Raw genomic sequence first — 15315 nt, 5'->3', positions numbered from 1 at the left:
CAAGTACAGTTAATTCCAGTTCAACTTTAGTTTCTAAGTGCCCTTCGTATAATCCCATCTGAATTCCTCATTCTCAATCACCCATTTAGTTGTCTTTCCTGCCCAAAAGTCAGGGCCCAGTGGCTGCCGGCCTCAAGCAAGGGCTCTATCCAATGTCATGATGGGCACAGGCCCAGGAGTCAGCCTCGCAGCGGCAGGGCTCTGGAGGCTGAGAAATACTTTCAAAGCTATTAGCTCTGTTCTTTTTTCTGCTGCTAGCTTCTCTGTTCATTGCCCACTGCTAAGTCCTCTGGCTCCAAGCAGGATTTGCTTCTTTTTTGGTCCACACTCCTAGAACAGTCTCATTCCCACAGAAACAACAGGTGGCAAACACTAACATAGCAAGCCTCCCTCTACAAGTTCTTCCCCTTTTTTCTACCTCCATCCAAAAGACAAAAGACTATTTTGTACAGAAGCTGATCCTGAGAGGACTCTTGACATAGTTTCAAGGGAGCTATTAGTTCCTATGTATGTTCATGGCAGTCGATAGCCGGATCTCAATCTTGCTGTGTATGACGCATGTATGTGTGTGTTCATATATGCATATATATGCATCATTTTATTCCTTTATATCACATGTTACATTGGCCAGTCTACCAGAAAATCCTCTTTCAATTCACACAGAGGGCAGGGTCGAAGAATTTAAAACATACATAGTAAGACAATATGCAACTTCGTAGACTGAACGTTTTCAGTTCTAAATAGTTCCAATTACTTTTTAACCTGTAAACAGCTTGACCCTTATACAAGCCATGTGTGTATTTGGTTATTTGGAATCTGCCATGCCATTTTCTCTGCACATCATACTTTATAGGATTGTAGCATACATTTTAGACCTAGTCATGACTCGCTGAATCAAGATTTAACTAAAATTCTCTACCGCTGAAGCTGACCAATACATGACAGCCTTTAGCGGGTGAATTTCTTTTAAAATTGATATAAAAGAACTAAGAGTGACAAATACACAAACAGGAAGAAGCAGTTCTCCTATGACTTGCTTCTCCGAATATAACTTCACCAAAAAGAGATGCAACGTTATCTACAAATGCTACAATGAGAAGAATTGGAAATCCTGTTACAAAACACTCTGTATGGCCATGCAGGCTCCTGAGAGTCAATTCCACAAATGTCCATCTGTCTCCTTGTTTCATGTTTCCATTGCGTGTATGGGCTTGTTTGTGTAGGTGTATTGAAAGAAGTCTGTATGGATGGATGCATGGATGGATGTATTTATTTCTGTGCCTGTGTGTGTGTAAAGTTCTATGCACACTTATGCATATGTGTGTCTTTATCTATTTATAACTCACCTTTCGTTGATAGGTGCCTCCTGGGTTGCTCCTCTCAATTCATTTGTGTGTGGACTAGAGGACGATAAAAGAACAGTTAGAAGACATAATTCTAAATTTACTTTTTTGGAAAAACTAGCTTTCATTGCTTCCATTACTCTACACATAAACCAGTTTATTTCTGACTATTCATGTGTATACAACTATTTTAATCTAGAATGTAACTTTTTTTTGTTAAACCTGAGAATTTATATGGTAGCAACCAACATCTTAGGCTGGGGATAATATGAATGCTTCCTGATTTAAGTAAAACCTCTGTATTATGCCCTTAGCCCCAGTGATAGCCTTTGTTGTGGTAGTTATTTCAACCTCAGCTCCAGTTTGTACGTAGTCAGTCCTCATATTCTACTCAGTGTCGTGCTTCGAAGGCCCTCTAACACCTCCTTACCTGACCGTCTCTTCTGTTCCTCAAGCAGGATAAAGTAACTGCAGGTCTGAGTCAAGGGCACAGTCTGATATCAAGGGCACTCCAAATATCACAGGGTATTTGGAGTTTGGAACATCACCCTCCATTGTGGCAGAGTTCTGAAGGGTGGGAAACATTTCCAGGGCTGTTACTCTTTTTCTTTTCCCCTTAAGTTTTCATTACTCTCTGTCCCCTGTTATTCCTTCCATTTCCAAATAGGATTCTCTGCTCTCTTAGCCAATGTAGTAAGTCTCACATATAGGCAGTCTGAATTTTTTTTTTTTTTTTTTGAGATGAAATCTTGCTCTGTCACCCAGGCTGGAGTGCAGTGGCGCGATCTCTGCTCACAGCAACCTCTGCCTCCTGGGTTCAAGTGATTCGCCTGCCTCAGCCTCCTGAGTAGCTGGAATTATAGGTGCCCACCACCACACCTGGCTAATTTTTATATTTTTAGTAGAGATGGGGTTTCACCATCTTGGCCAGGCTGGTCTTGAACTCCTGACCTTTTGATCCACCCACCTCAGCTTCCCAGTCCTGGGATTACAAGCGTGAGTAACCCTGCCTGGCCCTGAAAATTGGTTTTAGTTGTTACTCAGAGTATCGAACAGATTAGCAGGAAAAATCATTCCTCTTATGATGTGGCTGTCTTTTATCTAAATTCATTAAAAAAGACAGAAAGGCACCTTCCTATCCTATAGTGAGGTCACTTAGAAACAAGTGTCAAAGCCCTTTGTATTGCCATTAATGCTCTTGAATGTGAACTTCCCTAACCTCAGCCTTTATGTCTCTCTGCAGTACCTGTGGGTGCATGCCTTGATTTAATATGTACATATAAACGGTATATAATTGTTTCCACCTATGTTCATATACCCTTATATCTATATTGGGTTATTTCTGTCTCACAGTTCACTGGTATCTCCATTCCAGGGTACTGGTTTGAATTTAGACACGGCAGTGCTACAAAATTTAAAGACATATACATATAGTCCAACATCACTATGACTTCCTAGACTTCACTTTCTAGTTTGAATTACTCACAAGTGATGTTTTGTTGTTAACAACTGAACAAAACACAAAATAAGCATTTGGTGGTTTACTTTATTTCAATTCAGCTGCAGTTTCTATGTACAAATACCCTTCATCTCTGCTCATTTTCTGATACTAAAAATCCCTTCCTCAAAGCCTTCTTTTCACCATTATTGATGTCATCTCTGCTCTCACACAGGGTCAAGAAACTGCTCCATTCAATGTGATGATGGGTGTGGGTTTGGAGTGTTAGCCTCACATGGTGGTGGAGCTCTGGAGGGTGAGGAACCCTTCCAGGGCCATTAGCTATTTTCTTTCCTCCTAAGGGCTCTGCTGCTTCCTGGCCACTACTTCCTCCTTCACATAGGATTCTCTCCTCCCTTGGCCCACTCTACTATGTCTCATACACAGGAAATCTGACTTCCCTAAGTATTTGTCTGCTACTAAGGGTAACAAGATTGTAACAGGAAGTTTCCCTCTTTTGACAGGTTCCTTTTTATCCAATTTAATAAAAAAGTTGGATAAGAGACCTGCAGAGCCTATAGTGAAGAGATTTAGAAACAGTGTCAAAGATATTCTGTATAGCCCTGGACAATCCTGACAGTAAAGCACATAATTATCTCCATCTCTCTCTTTCTCTGTTATTGTCTCTCTCTCTCTCTCTCTCTCTCTCTCTCTCTCTCACTCCCCGTGTGTGTGTGTGTGTGTGTGTGTGTGTGTGTATCTACATAAACAGAAGACGTATATCTGCATATATGTTTCTTTATATATTTGTATATCTATTTTTTTTTTTGAGTTGGGGTCTTGTTCTGTCACCAGGCTGGAGTGCAGTGGTGTGATCTCGGCTCACTGCAACCTCTGCCTCCCCGGTTCAATTCTCCTGCCTCAGCCTCCTGAGTAGCTGGGAATACAGGCTGTGCCACCATGCCCAGCTAATTTTTGTATTTTTAGTAGAGATGGGGTTTCACCATGTTGGCCAGGATGGTCTCTATCTTTTGACCTAATGATCTGCCCGCCTCGGCCTCCCAAAGTCCTGAGATTACAAGTGTGAGCGACTACACCTGGCCTTGTGTTCCTATATTTTATAACTCACATTTCGGTGGTGGTTTCATCATACGTTATTGATGTCAATTCATTTTCATATGGGCTAAAGGAATACACAAGTAGATATTTGGACACATATGTAATTCTCAACTTACTTTTTGGATCAAACAGCTACAATTACTCTATAATATATGATCTGGTTGATATTTAAATATTCATGTTTATATCACTAATTCGAACTAGGTATATCTTTTTTAAAAAATGCAGCTGTATATGGCAGTAATGGACATTGCAGACCTATGAAAATAGTAATGCATTCAGAGTGAAGTTACTGTAATTCTAATCATATGATGACTTTTTTGGTGGTCTTTCTTCCCTCTCTATCTCCCTTCCATCCTTCCCTCTCTCCTTTCTCTTCTCTCCTCTCCTTTCCTCTCTTCTCCTCTTCTCTTCTCTCCTCTCTTTCTTTCTCTCTCTCCCTCATCTCGCTGTCACCTAGGCTGGAGTGCACTGGCATGATCTCAGCTGGCTGCAACCTCTGCCTCCCAGGCTCAAGCAATTCTCACGCTTCAGCCACCTGACTATTTGGGATGACAGGGATACACCACCACACCTGGTTAATTTTTGTATTTTTAGTAGAGACAGGGTTTTTCCATGTTGGCCAGGCTGGTCTCAAATTCCTGGCCTCAAGTGATCCACCTGTCTCAGGCTCCCAGAGTGCTGGGATTACAGATGTGAGCCAGTGACATTGATTTAAAATTTAACTGCAGTCTGCAAGGAAACATGCCTCTTACCCCAACCTAAATTCTTGATTTCTAAGTCCCTCTGTCACTTCCTTACTTTCACCCATCACGGCTGTCTTTCCTCCCCAGAAGATACAATCATGTAGCTGTAGGCCTGCGTCAGGAACTCCCTACAAAATGATTGTGGGTTTGGGTTTGGTTTGGGGCACTAGCCTCGCATGGTAGTAGAGCTCTAGAGGGTGAGGAACACACTGAGGTTTCATGAACTCTGTTCCTTTTGCTGAGTGCTTTACTCCTCCCTGTCACCTGTTACCTCTCCGTTGCTCCAAATAGGATTTTCTTTCCCTTTGGCTCACTCTAGCAGTAGTAGAGTCTCATAAATGAGAAACCTGACAGGTTCCTAAGAGATTGGCTACTACTAACCTGGAGTGACAAATATACTAATAGGAAGAAGCATCCCTTTACTGACTTGTTTCTCTTTTATCCAATTTGATCTGAAAAAAATAAAAAATTGTAACAGACAGCTGTGTCTCAGTCAATTACAGCAGCTGAGCTTCAGTCAACAGCAAGTGGCCAATTGATTCAAACAAGACAAGAACATCTAAATGTAACCAGCTGTAACCAATCATACTGTTTCTGCACCTCACTTCCATTTTCTGTCCATAATGCTGTCTGGTCACACTGCCAGCTTGCAGTTCTTAGAACTTATTCTAGTTCTAAAAGCTTCCTAACTCACAATTCAGTCTTACACTATTAAACTCTGTTAAATTTACTTTGTCTAAACTCTTTCCTTTTTGCAACCCAGAGGAGTTGCCGGGTCAGTATTTCTTTTTTTTTTTTTTTTTTTTTTTAATTTTTTATCAGTTTACTAAATCAATGTCTTTTTTTTGAGACAGAGTTTCACAAGTTTGTCAGGCTGGTCCCGATCTCCTGACCTTGTGATCCACCTGCCTCAGCCTCCCAAAGTGCTGAGATTACAGGCGTGAGCCACCACGGCAAGCCTGGTAAGTATTTCATGGTTCCTGAGACTCTCTACTCTGGGGCACATCACTTCCCTTAATTTTAAACTTACCGAGAACTATACAGCTTAAGTCCTAGATTTCAATGAGATTGACTATTTAATTCCTTTCCCAAACCAGGACACTTCTGAAAGTGAAAAGTAGGTGCTATTAATAATTATGTTGCAAGAATAGCAGCAAACTGAGATTGTCCTTCAGTCCTTCCCCAATACAAATGACCAGAGTAGCCAACAGCCACAAAAAATGTAACTTCACAAGCCAACATGATTAGACACCTGACGAATACAACGACTGAAAAAGAAATACAACAAGCTGAACAATAGCATACCAACTGCAGCAAAACTACTGGAACACACTGACCAAGATTTTAAAGTAAGAATGACAAATATTCTTAAGGATATAAGGATACAAAAGAAGAATAAAAAGAAAAAACAAGAGAAAACATTAACTGTAAAAGTATAGCTGTCAAAAATATAAATTGTTAGGCCGGGCGCGGTGGCTCACGCCTGTAATCCCAGCACTTTGGGAGGCCGAGGCGGGCGGATCACAAGCTCAAGAGATCGAGACCATCCTGGTCAACATGGTGAAACCCCGTCTCTACTAAAAATACAAAAAATTAGCTGGGCATGGTGGCACGTGCCTGTAATCCCAGCTACTCGGGAGGCTGAGGCAGGAGAATTGCTTGAACCCAGGAGGTGGAGGTTGCGGTGAGCTGAGATAGCGCCATTGCACTCCAGCCTGGGTAACAAGAGCGAAACTTCGCCTCAAAAAAAAGAAAAAAAAAAAATATATATATATATATATATATAAATCGTTGAGGGATAAATATTAGTTTGGTTACATGTGAAAAGCTAATTAATTTAGAGTTGGAAGATTAGATTGAGAAACCCAGAAAATAGTAGAGAAGAATAAATAGAACATACTAAAGAAAAGACAAATGTTATGGAGGATAAAAACAGATATCTTAACATTCAGATTATGGAGATCTAAGAAAAAATGAAAACTAATAACGCAAAAGAAAAAGTGAAAATTTATGATGATAAATTTCCCAGAATTCAAGAAGAAATAAATCAACTGTAAGGAACTAATGGAGATAAACAGAAAATTCTACCCGCTTCTAGAAAGATCAAAGAACCTATGAGGGAACAAGGACAGACTGACATCATAGTTCTCTATACTAAAGAAATACATTTTGTTTGAGGACCAAACAGGGAACCTGATGAAAACAGACCCCATGTTTGGCCATAAAAAAAGCTTCCACAGGATAGAGTCCACAGGATCAATATCATATTTGTGTTCTCTGAATATACTGTAATATGATTAGCTTTTTAAAAACCCCCACATTTGAAACTAAATTGAACATTACTAAATAACTCTTACGTTAAAAAGGAAATCATAAAAAATTTTAAACACTAAAAACTGATAATAACGCCGGGCGCGGTGGCTCAAGCCTGTAATCCCAGCACTTTGGGAGGCCGAGGCAGGTGGATCACGAGGTCAAGAGATCGAGACCATCCCGGTCAACATAGTGAGACCCCGTCTCTACTAAAAATACAAAAAATTAGCTGGGCATGGTGGCACGTGCCTGTAATCCCAGCTACTCAGGAGGCTGAGGCAGGAGAATTGCCTGAACCCAGGATGCGGAGGTTGCGGTGAGCCGAGATCGCGCCATTGCACTCCAGCCTGGGTAACAAGAGCGAAACTCTGTCTCAAAAATAAAGAAAAAAAAAAAAAACTGATAATAACATGACAAAGTTTGTAGAACACAGTGAAGCAGTATTTAGAAGAAAATGTATAGACATATAAACATTAATAAGAAGTTAAGATGGTTAAAAGCAAAGAGTACACATTCAAGTAAAGAGGTTGGAAAGGGAGCAGAGGGCAAACTCTATGAAGTAATGAGGAAGCAAAACATAGGAGGTAAGCATAAATCACTGAACTGGAGAAGAAAAAAACATCGAGAAGATTAACAAAACAAAACTATGTCTCTTTTAAAAGATTACTACAATAGACCTGTGGCAATAATAATCAAGAACAAAAAGAGTGAATATTCAAATAAAATATACAAGAAAGGAGCATAACTACAATACAACTAAAATTTTTCATGAGATTATATTCAATTATATGCTAATAAATATGAAAACTTAGATGAAATGGAAAAATTCCTAGACAAATATAAAACACTAACATTAGTGCAAGAAAAGATACTTATACAGAAATAGAATGCTCAATTAAGTAACAAAAAAATCAACCTAGTATTTAAAGCCCACCCCTCTCCCAAACACCACAGGATTCACATAGGTATTTTTCAAAATTTTTTTAGAATATTGATATACTTACTACAAAATCTATGTCAACATATAAAGGTTCCATGAATAATGTATTTAATCTTGCTCTACGGTGGTAATAAAAAAAAGGTGTAGTGATGGCATAAGTATCAATGGAGTAAATAATTGAGCTCAGAGATAAACCCACGTAGATATATGTAATTGATGATGATTATATAAACAAGGAAAAACAATGACCTCACTCCCAGGGAGGGCATTAATCTATTCATCTCTCAAACACCTTCCATTAGGCCCCACCTCCAACATTAGGGATCAAATTTTAACATGAGGTTTGGGGGTACAAACATCCAAACTATAGCATCATGTTTTTTATGTTACTAAAAAGACTGAATTATTGCCAAATTGTTTACAAATGTAAAATAATCATATTGAAAAATAAACATAATTTTTAAAGAAATTTAATTAACTTATCCCAAAATATAAAATATTCAAAAAGAACACATGTAACTTAACAAGGCAAAGATAAGAACACTAGTGGAAAAATGGGCTAAGTTCATGAATGGACCATTTCAGAAGAAATCCCAAATGTTGTAAGCACATAAACTGAGGCTCAAACTCACAACTTATCACATAAATTCAAAGTAAAACATAATGCAATATGTTACCATTTATTAGACTAGTGAAACAAATTAACAAGTTTGATTATGTCAAGTGTTGCTGTGAATGTGTATGTGTGGGAACCACCATCCACTGTTGAAGAGATGCAGACTGGTGCAACCATTGAGAGTGCAATAGGCAGTGTTCAGTCAAATTCAAAATATGCAATCCCATGGCCCATCAAATCCTGCTTCATATTCCTACAGAAATACTCGAATAGGTCTATATAGCGGTCTGGCATAAGGATAATCATTGTACAGCACTCTTTATGAAGTCAAATGGTAGGAAGCAACATATGTGTTCCTCACTAGGGAGGCATGCTATTGAATTTTTCATGCAAGTTAAAAGCAACAACTAAAGGTATATACAAGAAGAAGAATCTTATGTTACTGAGCCAAAAACCAGCAAAATGAGTTACAACTTAATATCATTTAAAGTAAATTTAAAGAGAAACACATATAGGCAAAACAACAATAAGGAGTTTACCAGAACACATATAAATGTATGTACTGTATAGTAAACATACTAAAATTGTTGCCTATATGTATCTACCTATATGTGTTAATATGTATATCTATACTCTCATCTATATACTAAAAAGGCCTACATGTGGCAATGAGCCAATAGCAATGAGCATACCAAATGTACAAACAGTTTCTAAAAGGAATCAAGGCCTTTGGGTAAATGGCTGATTCCAGGACTGGGGAAATGCTCAAAATGTGACGGGGACATGTCAAGTCAAGTGGACACAGGAGCTAGATTTAGGGAGTCCCACTGGCCAAATATGGGGCCATTTAAACATCAAAATAAATAATGATAAAAATAGATTGTAATTCACTGAAATAAAATAAGAATTTATAAGTTAATGGTAATAATAAATAAATGGGGTAGGAATAGCTCTTCCTTATAATAGAATGATACTTATTAAACAGACAAGAACTAGTTTTTAAAAAATCACCATTTTGTAAGCATCATAGTTATAACTGATTCATATAAAAATCAATGGATGCTAAAACTAGTGCATGAAAGTTTTATGTGCAACAGGATTCTGAACATTACAGATAGTTTTAACATAGACTGAAAAGTCTCTCCCCCAAATTGGATATTAATTATAAACTGAATAATATTAACTTGTCAATGAATAAATCTGGCATTATCTCTCAACCACAATAGAGATGTTAATCATAAAACAGTATAATATTTAATAGGGGAGTTACTTGATCCGAAAGTGGTATTCTATCTTTTCAAACGCCGTGAAATTATTTTCTGTCATCTTATATAAAAGATGTAATATTGGCTGGGCGCGGTGGCTCACGCCTATAATCCCAGCACTTTGGGAGGCCGAGGTGGGTGGATCACGAGGTCAAGAGATCAAGACCATCCTGGTCAACATGGTGAAACCCCGTCTCTACTAAAAATACAAAAAATTAGCTGGGCATGGTGGCGTGTGCCTGTAATCCCAGCTACTCGGGAGGCTGAGGCAGGAGAATTGCTTGAACCCAGGAGGCGGAGGTTGCGGTGAGCCGAGATCGTGCCATGCACTCCAGCCTGGGTGACAAGAGCCAAACTCTGTCTCAAAAAAAAAAAAAAAAAGAAAAAAAAAAGATGTAATATTCTAAGAGCTTGAATTTAGGTTGTCTCTGAAGAGTCTGATGAATAATCTTGACAATAAGACAGTGAATGCTGAGATTTTAGAGTGAATAGACATTTTTAATCTCATAATCTACTTTTTGTTAACTAAATCACCCCTCTCACATTTCTAAGACATCTAAAAGTAGCTGTTAGACCTATTAAGTCCTCCTGATGAAAACGGAAATGTTTGGAGATTCCATCTTTGCATCATCTTCCTACATCCCACTTTTAAACATTTTATTTCCACTGAAAATTATTCTTCAAATGAACTTATAGATATCACCCATGACTAGTAAACTTCAAATCTGCAAGTGATGAATAGATAAACTGTACAGGAAACACTTTTGACAAACATACCAGCATTTCCTTTTGTAGAATCCTTGGGCCATATTAAGGGTATTGTTAAGCTGGCATCTCATAAAGTGTATAGAATAAATCACTCATTTGGGAAGATGTTAAAAGGAACTAGTAACAACAGCCAAACTTATTTTATTTAAATGTATAAAATTAATTCCAAATATTTAAAAAATTGGTGAATATATTTGTAATCTTAGGATAGTAAAGAACTTTGAGAATAACACAAACAGCATTAGTCATTAAAGTACCAATTATATTTGAACACATGAAGCTTATTATAAAGTTCTATATAAGGTTGCTATATTTTACCTTAAACATCAAATGGAAAAACTTGTTAGAGATTTGCCACATAAAACTGACATGTGACCAATTTATTTGAACAACAAAATTTCTTGAATCTAAAAAATAAGGTAAATATGACTTAGCTCAAGATTTAATGGAAATGGAAAAACTTGTTAGAGATTTGCCACATAAAACTGACATGTGACCAATTTATTTGAACAACAAAATTTCTTGAATCTAAAAAATAAGGTAAATATGACTTAGCTCAAGATTTAACTTTTTAGAATTTTAGAATCGATGTCCAGAAAACTATTTTCCCATGAATAATTCTGAGACTGAATTTCACAAATCTGAATTCCTCCCATCCCCAATATATATTATGACATCACTTTTCATTGTTGGCTCCAGCACAGATTTCTGATGTCATTGAGATCAGTGCAAAGGATTTAAAGGCAACTAAAATAGTAAGAAACAACATAAATTCATACACTATTTTTTTTTTTGGTTCAAATTTGCTATGATTGCATTACAAATCACAGTGTGCTGTCCCTTAAAAATTCTCATATAAATCTGTTATTTGGACCCTGGTACTTCATTTTTCTCTAGAATGAAGTTATTATATGTTGGTAATAAAAATTGTTTAGGACTTTCCAAGAAGTTTAATGAATCAAGATTTAAATACAAGCCTTTATTACTGAACCTGATCATCACGTGTGACAGCAAATGGAACTTAAATTTACTTCCAATTCATGTTCCATTTGTGCGCACACATTGTTCTTGCCCAGTTTGATTTCCTAATTCTCAAGTCCTTCCACCACCTTCATGCTTTTCATGAGTCACAGATACCTTTTCTTCCCCTCAAATGGGATCAAGTGACCAAACCTGAGGCAGGGGCTCCATCCAATGTGATGATGGCTTTGGGTTTGGGGCACAAGCTCTGTAGGGTGAGGGACAGACACAGGGTCTCTTAGCTCCTTTCCTTTTCCTAGGGCTCCTCTGCTGCCTGTCCAACACTACCACCGTGTTTCTCTAAGTAGGATTCTCTCCTCCCTTGGATCGCTGTTGACAGAGTCTCACACACAGGCTTTCTGATAGTTTCCTAAGGGCTTTGACTACTAATTACTAAGGGTCACAAACAAACTTTGAGTACCAAGTGTCTCTCTTCTGACCTGATCTTATATTTTCCACTTAGGTTCAAAAACAATGTTACCTAAAGATGCTGATGGTCTCATGGAAAGCTCTTATTGCCACTGATGCTCCCTGTATTTTCTACCTGTTAGATCAGTCAACTCACCCATTGTTGTCAGAACATACAGTAGAAGCCGTTGATGAATCCATAATTCTACCAAAGAGTGAAAAAACACATACAAAAAATAAAGTCAGATATTTTGGAAGGCAATCAGGATGTTAATCTCAACAGTATTTCAGGACACGAAAAATTAAATCAGAGGAATTTTGACAAGAACTAAAGAAACAATTTCAGGGTCCAGCACTAGTACTTCTGAGACAGGGTGTGTATGTGTAAGAAAGGACACAGAAAAAATAAAGAAAATGTCAGAATAATGAATGTTCCTATATAAATGACTAGTTTGTGAACTGAAAGTAGATTATATGTTCAGAATGATTCTGTTTTCTTTTGGTCTGGATTCATTTTTTTAAGTTACGTGGCTATATTTTACAAAATCAAGGCTTCCAAAATCTTCTAAACCAGTAGCTGCAGATAGGACCATATGAGGATCAAGCCTTGGGTGCCATCTCTAAGAATACATTGCAGGCCACACTCATTTTTTATTCTGTTTATGCAAGGGTGGGCTGTCTCCAAAACACTTTAGCTATTCTGCAGTAGGAGTAGAAATATCAAAGCTCTCAGTCTACCACCTTGTGTTCCAGAGATGTGTCCCAAGCACATGAACATGAACCAGGGCAACCCAAGGCAGAGCTGCATTTCTGGGAGTTTTTCTCTGTAAGCCCTGGACCTGCTTACCTGTAGGCCAGACTGCTTCAGAGGCCACTGCCGCTCAGAAGAGCCTGGGGTCAGTTCAGCCGAAAGAATGACACAAGTCTCAGGTCTTGTGTCATCGGTACAAGTTTCTCTAAGAAGGAGAAATTTATTCAAGATCCTGTTAGCAGTTTTTATCTCCTGCTGCCTTTCGAGGTTATGGCTTTTCCTTTTTCTATTTTTTAATTTCTGAAAACCAAGTTTGTTAAATCAAATCTTTACCCAATTCCTGGCAAGTAACAAGGTTACTGCTATTTGGCCCTATACCCACTAGGTGTCCTCCAGTACTATGAGGATAAGGGGACTGTGTGACGTCCCTGGGAGGGAAAAGGAATGTCAATTAGTGATCTCTGCAGCTGGGTATAAGCAAACTTTCCTGTCTATGGGCCCCAGAGACTTCCATCTAGTTCCCCCACCAAAACTTTACATGATTCTAATTCTCCTGATGAGGATAAGAGGGCATTATTAGCCAACAGAGAGGGCAGAGCCTGGGATGGGACTCCCTTGCTCAGAGACCCTCACCTCTAGGTCTTTAGCTTACCTTGTATTGAGAACCAGTATTGGGATAAGAACTCTGTGTCCATGGCATCCCGAAACAGAATCCTGGTGCTCTTGAGATTCTCGCAGAGTGGGGAATAGAACAAGCTGGGTTGAAGACTGCAGAGACTTAAAAACAGATGCTCTTCCATCACACACACAGATACTCATTAAAGATGAGGGAGAAGGGCATGGGGTAGAGGAGAATGTACCAAAACCAAAGACCCCAGGGTAATAACCTCAGAGCAGAGATTCTCTCTCCAGTTATTTTTTTCTTTTTTATGTAATGGAGGGGTTTCTTCTTATTTACCCTGATGAAGACGGTTACATCAAGGGTTCAGCTTCCTTTGTGGATTAGAGAGGATAACCAGAGGGCTCAATGTTTTCTAGACAATATTAAATTTGACTAGAATTGGCAAAGTTGATAGGACTGTGAGAAAACGAATAGTTGTACATTTAAAATACACTAATATTCTAGCTAGAAGAGAGAATTTTGAGTGTTTTTAAAGCAAAGAAATGGTAAATGTTTAAGGCAATGGATATGCTAATTACCATAATTTGATCATGATACAATGTATAAATGTACTGAAACATCACATTGTACCTCATAAATATGTGCAATTTATTGTGTCAACTAAAATTTTGATAAGAAAAAATAAACTTCAATTGTAAGAAAAAAACCCAACTTTTAAAAAATGTACAAAATATGTGAACAGATACTTAACTAATAAAGATTTGCAACTGGCAAATAAGCAAATGAAAAGATGGTCATCATCACTAGCTATTAGAGGATTGCAGATTAAAACTACAATAAGAAACCACTAGATATCTATTAGAGTATCTAAAATTAGAAAGATGGAGGGTTGACAGAGATAAACTCTCGTACAATGCCAGGAATGTAAAATGCTAGATCCACTTTGGAAAAGAGTTTTGACAGTTTCTTAAGAAGTTAATTAGGTCATTTTGTTCCTAGTTCAACATGTAGAGAACTTGGAAGTCATCACTCCCATCTTCACAACAGGAAAAAAGATAATCAAACTGAAAATCAACAACTTTTCTTAGATCTGTCAGAGAATAGAGGTCACAGGGCAAATCACTTGCTCAAAAACTAGAGAAATGGGTGACTACAGAAAATCACAGTTTACCTGACAGCAGAAGCCACTAGAGCCAGTAATTGGAAGGAACACTTAAATGGCAATCAACAAATTACTGGTGGCTGAGTGTGGACTAGCTTGCGAGTTAAAAACTTGCCGGAGTCCCGTTTTGGGGACCCCTTAAACCAGGTGTCCCCAAACTACGGCCCGCGAGCCACATGCAGCCCCCTGAGGCCAATTTATCCAGCCCCCCGCCGCACTTCAGGAAGGGGCACCTCTTTCATTGGTGGTCAGTGAGAGGAGCACAGTATGTGGCGGCCCTCCAACGGTCTGAGGGACAGTGAACTGGCCCCCTGTGTAAAAAGTTTGGGGACGCCTGCCTTAAACTTTCATGAATTTTACTTCCAGGAACCTACCAGGTTCTCATGATGAAGGCTGAAGAAAATTTCCTCAGGCTTTTTAGGCAAGGAAAAGGGAAAAGCAACCATTTCAAAATATGCCCTAACTGGGGGACAGAGAGAATGAATGGGTATAGCAACCATTTTGAAGTATGCCCACAGCATTCTGTTCTCTGTGTAAAAGGCCTGCCCTAAAGAAAGACTGCTTTATCAGGGTCTTGTCTGACACAGGGGAAAAGCAACAAGACAACTCTAAACCCCTCTAGTTTTCCTGTCCCACAAAAAGAGAAAGGGAAAAAAAGAAATAATTACTAATTCAATAGCATAAAAATTCACGCCTATGTTTTTGTCTAAGAGTATAGTTTGGGATCTTCACTTAGATATTTTCTATTGGAGGTTAATTTTTCTGTATGATGTGAGGAAGAGATCTACCTTCATTCATCTGTAT

General features: G+C 38.4%; 1 protein-coding gene across 1 annotated transcript in view; it reads right to left on the bottom strand.

The window, feature by feature from the left end:
• LOC101029698 (phosphatidylinositol 3,4,5-trisphosphate 3-phosphatase TPTE2-like) overlaps positions 1 to 6240 on the bottom strand; it is a 73876-nt gene extending 67636 nt beyond the window's left edge. Inside the window, exon 1 of the mRNA XM_074387807.1 lies at positions 1347 to 6240. Within this exon, the coding sequence (XP_074243908.1) occupies positions 1347 to 1492 (146 nt within the window). The 5' untranslated portion in view covers positions 1493 to 6240. The remainder of the gene's footprint in view (positions 1 to 1346) is intronic.
• Between the last annotated feature and the right edge of the window lie 9075 nt (positions 6241 to 15315).

This window comes from Saimiri boliviensis, chromosome 16, assembly GCF_048565385.1.
Source record: "Saimiri boliviensis isolate mSaiBol1 chromosome 16, mSaiBol1.pri, whole genome shotgun sequence".
Lineage (NCBI taxonomy): Eukaryota > Metazoa > Chordata > Mammalia > Primates > Cebidae > Saimiri > Saimiri boliviensis.
Note: the sequence above shows the minus strand (reverse complement) of the source record. Positions and strands in the feature narration are given on the sequence as shown.